We start from the raw sequence: 6190 nt of genomic DNA, 5'->3' as shown, positions 1-6190 counted from the left end.
TTCAGAGGACAGTTTTTTTATTACAATGTGTTGTATAGTGATGCTTCAAAGTTAGTGAACCCATTAGAAATGTCTTTATGTCTGCATAAATTTTATCTAAAACCACATCTGATTTTCACACAGTTCCTAAAAGTAGATAAAGAACTACATCAAAGAAATGTAAAAAAAAAAAAATAATTTCTAATTTTTAATTGAGGAAAAATAATCTAATATCACATGTCTATGAGTTGAAAAATTATGAGAACCTTTAGGACTAGTCAATAATTTGAATGTGAAATTATAGACTACCATTTTCTATCAACATCAATCAGGTGTAAGTTGGTGACATTTTTTATTGAAAGAACAAAGATTCATCAGAATCTAATCTTCTTAAGACATTTGTGAAAGTATATCATGGCAAGAAAAAATGAGAATTCTAAGGATCTAAAAAGAAATTGTCGATGCTCATCAGGCTGGAAAACCATGTCTCAAGAATTTGGACTTCACTATTCTGCATGGCAGACAGGTTGTGCACAAAATGGAGAAAATGAAGACCATTTTTATGTCCCTAGGAGTGTTCGACCAACAAACATCCCTACAAGAGCAAGGTGCGTAATAAATTGTGAGGACAGAAATGAACCATTTTTCACTTCTAAGTGACTAATGGACTATTTTGCATTAGCTTGTTAATGATCATGAATCCACCATGAAGGAGCACATTGAAGAACAATGGTGCGAATAGAAGGATTGCAAGGAGAAAGCCAATGCTCTCCTAAATGATGATTGCTGACAATCTGCAGTTTGTTAAAGCTCACATAGACTAGCCAGAAGGATCTGAAGTGAGCAGTTCATGGGAGAAAATCCACCAATATAATATTTGATGCTGTTTTCTAGGGAGAAATGGGCTACAAGTCCTCCAAACTGATATTTAGGACTAACAATTAACAGAAACGTTTAGATGCAGTTATTGATACACAATAGCTTCCAGGAACGCTGAGCGGAGATGGAAGCGATCCAGCTCTGCAGACCACTTCACTGCATACAAGCAGTCCCTCGCCAGCTTCAAGTCCACGCACACTTCCGCAAAACAAACTTACTTCTCATCTCTCATATCCTCCCGGTCTCACAACCCTAAACAGCTTTTCAACATTTTCAATTCTCTACTACATCCCCACACCTCCTCCCTCCCCTCTCATTTCTGCTGAAGACTTTGCCTATTTCTTTAAACAGAAGATCGTTACCGTCAAAGAAAGCTTCAGCCCACAACGCCCAATGCCCCTCTTAGCTGCTCAACCCTCTTCCACCAAAACCAGCTTCTCCACCATGACAGAAGATCAGCTCTCCATACTCCTGTCAAGATCACCACACCACTTACACACTTGGCCCGCTACCTTCCCACCTCATCCCTAACCTTGCCACGGTCTTCATCCCAACTCTGACACACCCCTTCAACCTCTCACTCACAACAGGTGTCTTTTCCTCACCCATCAAGCATGCCAAGATCACACCCATCCTCAAAAAGCCCTCCCTCGACCCATGCTCTGTGTCTAGCTATCGCCCGATATCTCTTCTCCCTTACGCCTCCAAATTACTGGCACAACACGTCCATCTTGAACCGTCCTCCCACCTCTCCTCCTGCTCCCTTTTTGATCGGTTACAATCTGGCTTCCGACCCCATCACTCAAGTGAAATTGCCTTAACTAAAGTCACCAATGACCTACTAACTGCCATGAGCAAGCAAAACTACTCTGTCCTCCTTCTACTAGACATTTCTTCTGCCTTTGACAATGTGGACCACACCCTTCTGCTACAGATCCTCTCATCTCTTGGCATCACAGACTTGGCCCTATCCTGGATCTCGTCATATCTGACAGACCGAACATTCAGTTTCTCCCTCCCCCACACCAACTCCTCACTTTGCCCCTGTCGTTGTTCCTCAAGGCTCTGTTCTAGGACCCCTAATCTTCTCCATCTACACCTTCGGCCTGGGACAGCTCATAGAATCCTATGGTATGCAGCATCTTCTCTACGCCGATGACACACAGATATACCTATCCGGACCTGACCTCACCTCCTTACTTACCAAAATCCCACACTGTCTGTCTGCTATTTCAGCCTTCTTTTCTGCTCGCTTTCTAAAACTGAACATGGACAAAACAGAATTCATCATCTTTCCCCCATCTCACTCTACCCCTCCACCAGACCTATCCATCAATGTCAATGGCTGCTCACTTTTCTCAGTTCCAAACGCCTGTTGCCTCAGGGTGATCCTCGACTCTGCCCTCTCTTTCAAGCCACATATCCAAGCCCTTGCCTTGTTCTGCCGTCTCAAACTCAAAAATATTTCCCGGATCCGCGCATTCCTTGACCGGGACACCACAAAAATACTAGTGCATGCCCTTATCATCTCCCGCCTTGACTACTGCAACTTCCTACCCTCTGGCCTCCCATCTAGCACTCTGGCACCACTGCAATCCATCCTACACTCTGCTGCCTGACTATTCTACCTGTCCCCCCGCTATTCCCCAGCCTCTATCCTATGCCAAGCCCTTCACTGGCTTTCTATCACCCAGAAACTCCAGTTCAAAACCTTACAATGACATACAAAGCCATCCACAACCTGTCTCCTCCATACATGTGTAACATGGTCTCCTGGTACTTGCCTACACACAACCTCCGATCCTCTCAAGATCTCCTTATCTACTCCCCTCTCATTTCTTCTTCCCATAACTGCATCCAAGACTTTCCCCGTGTTTTCCCCATACTCTGCAACTCTCTACCCCAACACATCAGACTCTCGCCTTACCATAGAAACCTTCAAAAAGAACCTGAAGACTCACCTCTTTCAAACAAGCCTACAGCCTGCAGTGAACCTCAACCTACTGAACCGCCGAACAACCAGCTCTACCCTCTCCTAGTGTATCCTCACCCATCCCCTGCAGACTGAGAGCCCTCGTGGACAGGGTCATCCCTCCAAATGTAACTGTGTGCCTTGTTTTTTGCTTAGGTTTAATGTATTTGTCTATATTTTCCCCCTTTTCACATGTGAATTTATCGGCCCATCTCTACTTTTGACTAATTTATTTTATTTGTCTGTCTTTAGCTACATTTAGGTCTTGTGTGAAAGGCTAATTTACTTTTTGGTCAAATTGATAATGAAATGTGGACAATTCTGAAGTTCATAAACATTCAAGCATCCCTCTATGTAATGCTATACTTTTAGTAGCATACTTGAGTTGTTATCTGTCATTGTATCCTTACATGCTACTAATATTGAGGTGATTATTTACCTAATCATTTTGAATTTCTAAAACCAGGAAATGGTCTGGCATTTTTTATGAAATCAAGAATTCTAGAAAGCTGGTTTTGGATTTCTTGGTTCCTAAAACAGTATATCATTGGATTCAATAAGGGTGTCCCCAAAGTATAAAGTAGAGATAATATCTTATTAATGCTATCTGATTGACCTCCAGAAGGGAATAAATATATGCTAAGCAGTGAACCATAATAGGTCCCAACTACGAGTAGGTGGGAGCTGCAGGTTGAGAAGGTCTTCTTTCTTCCTGTAGATGAATGTATCCCAATGATTGTCCAGAAGATGGAGAAGTAGCTTCCCAGGACAGTTAGAAAGGGCAGTAGGACAATGACATTGGCAAACAAAAATGTTTCTATGATGATGGGTGATACATCTGAGCAAGAAAGATCTAACATCGGAATGAAGTCACAATAGAAGTGGTTGATGGTCATACTACCACAAAAATCTAACATACAAAGCAATGAGACGGTTATCAGCACAAAAAGAAAACCAAGTAACCATGACCATATTCCAAAAAGCAGGCAAAGATTTCTGTTCATGACTGAAGGGTAACGTAGCGGGATGCAGATGGCCAAAAATCGGTCAAAGGACATGACAGTAAGAAGATAACATTCAGTGGCAGTATAAGAAGCAAAAATATAGAACTGAATAAGGCAGCCAGAAAATGAGATGGGGCTTCCACCTTCTAGGGTTATGTGCATCATGTTGGGAATGATATTGGAGGAAAATAGAAAATCACAAAGTGACAAATGGCTCAAAAAGAAGTACATGGGGGACTGCAAAAGATGACTGGTGGACACCATTGTGACAATTAGAAGGTTCCCACTAACAGTCATGATGTAAATGTTCAGTATAAATATGAAGAAAAGGGTCTTGTAGTTGCCAATATTCTGGAAACCAGTGAGAAAGAAATCTGAGGCTATTGTTGAGTTTTTTGGAAACATTATCTGTTGGTAGAAAAAGTGAAAGTGAAATTGAGATTTTTTTTACATTTTTTTACTCTAAATAGTCCAATTCCTAATATTTCTTCCTGCACTGGCATGTATTAACCATGTAATGAAATAGTGTGATACAGCGATGTAGTGTACTAGAGTGATGTAGTGGTAGTGTGGTACAGTGTAGCCATGTAATGTAGTTGTGTAACAGCATAGTGTACTGTAATAGTGTGATATATATGTCTGGCCTGACCTATACTCAAGAAGATGGAACCCAGATTTTCACTGACTACAGACCAATATATAAATGCTGTGGATCTGTAGCAACAAGTATCTCGCTGGAGACTGATGAATTTAATTGTTTGAAACACTTGATCCAAAGGTCCTGGGCATCCAAAGACCAACACTCCATGTAGTGTCCTTTTTTATCCTCTTGCTATGAAGCACTTTCCATAAGATACCATAGAAGAAGCTCATCCGTGTTTCCACCCATAACTGAGTTTTTGCTAACCCCTGTAGTCTACTGAAATAGAAAGTGTGTGTTGCTTCCCTAGGAAATGTAACGTGGATGAGTGACTGTGGATGGAAGGGCTCATCCGTTGGTCTCTCCATATCTCCAAAGTACCTTATTTGTGAAATACCAGAAATACAACATAATGGTCAGAATAATGGAAGGAACAAGATGAAAAGGAAGATCAGCAATCTGATGACTTGATATTATCAAGGTAACAGCAGAGACAACCCTGGTGGACCTATCTAGGCTTGTACAAGGTCGATCTTCCTACAGATCGTTCATCCCTCAAATCGCCATGGCTCGAAACTGAGCCGAAGGCCATTAAAAGAAAAGCAAAGAAAAAAAAGAAGCCCAGTACAGTACAGCTGGCATTATACAACGAATAAACGCTACCCTACATAGAGCTGACTGTACATGTGTTCTATCAAAAAGTACAGCCATCTGGTCTGAATAATTTTCTTTATGGTCTGAGTCCTAATGTTGTAGTCTATGATTAATTAATGAGTCTAGATTCTGAATATATTTAGTGGTAGAGTCCGGGACAGTAAATTATTAATCAATATGATCTAAGACGTTTTAGATTTATTTTGCAACATGAATAAAGTAAGGGCTGTAAAAATGTTTTATTTTACTATAAAGGACGGAGAAGGTCACAGTAGCAAGTTGTCAAGATGTTATAGTAGCAAACTGTACAGTTGTCGAAAGAAGACAACATAGTGGTCTGGGCTGGATGGAGCAAAAATAGACATCAACTCTATAGTCCCATGTAAGCCACTGCAGAACGGTCGCCTCTCCTGAATTATCTGTTATTTTATATCCCGGGATTATTAATCAAAGCAAAATCTGCCACATCGTGTGCTGCTATTAGAGGAGTGATCTTGTATATGGGCTGTGTGGTTTGTGGGTAAAGGCTAATTTATAGTCCTAGTCTAGCAGTTGTAATATAGTAGTTTAGTGCAGCAGTATAACATAGCGGTATGATATACTGTAAAAGTATCATATTGGGGTAACCTCATTCTATCATGGAAGACTTCCCAAGTTGACCATATAGCAAAAATGGCTATTGGATACTGAAAGGGCCCAATTCATTATTTGTGAGGAGAGGGAGGTGGGTGACATTTTTATGTATCGTGGTGTTCATCTTTTCCACCAAATGTTTCAAATTAAACTGATCCATGAATTTTACAAAAAAAATGTTCTTTATTTATATCTTTACCATTTTTGTGACTTTTTAGTATAAAGCTGCATATAACCAAAAAATGTTGAAAAATTTGTGCAAAAAAAATTAAAGCATACATAAAATCACTCCCGGTTTGGGGGGGAAAAGGGAGTTTGCTGAAACATTTAGTAAAATTTTTAAAAGTCAAATTGGTGAATCAGCGAATAACATTTGGAAACTCCAAAGTCCATCAAAGATGACAAACATAAAAAGGCCAACACTTATAA

General features: G+C 40.5%; 1 protein-coding gene across 1 annotated transcript; it reads right to left on the bottom strand.

The window, feature by feature from the left end:
- Nucleotides 1-3273: 3273 nt before the first annotated feature.
- On the bottom strand, nucleotides 3274-4239 carry LOC143774761 (olfactory receptor 11L1-like). The gene has a single exon (XM_077262524.1). It carries the CDS (start codon nucleotides 4237-4239, stop codon nucleotides 3274-3276), a length of 966 nt encoding a protein of 321 aa, XP_077118639.1.
- Between the last annotated feature and the right edge of the window lie 1951 nt (nucleotides 4240-6190).

This window comes from Ranitomeya variabilis, chromosome 5 (assembly GCF_051348905.1).
Source record: "Ranitomeya variabilis isolate aRanVar5 chromosome 5, aRanVar5.hap1, whole genome shotgun sequence".
NCBI classification, from domain to species: domain Eukaryota; kingdom Metazoa; phylum Chordata; class Amphibia; order Anura; family Dendrobatidae; genus Ranitomeya; species Ranitomeya variabilis.
Note: the sequence above shows the minus strand (reverse complement) of the source record. Positions and strands in the feature narration are given on the sequence as shown.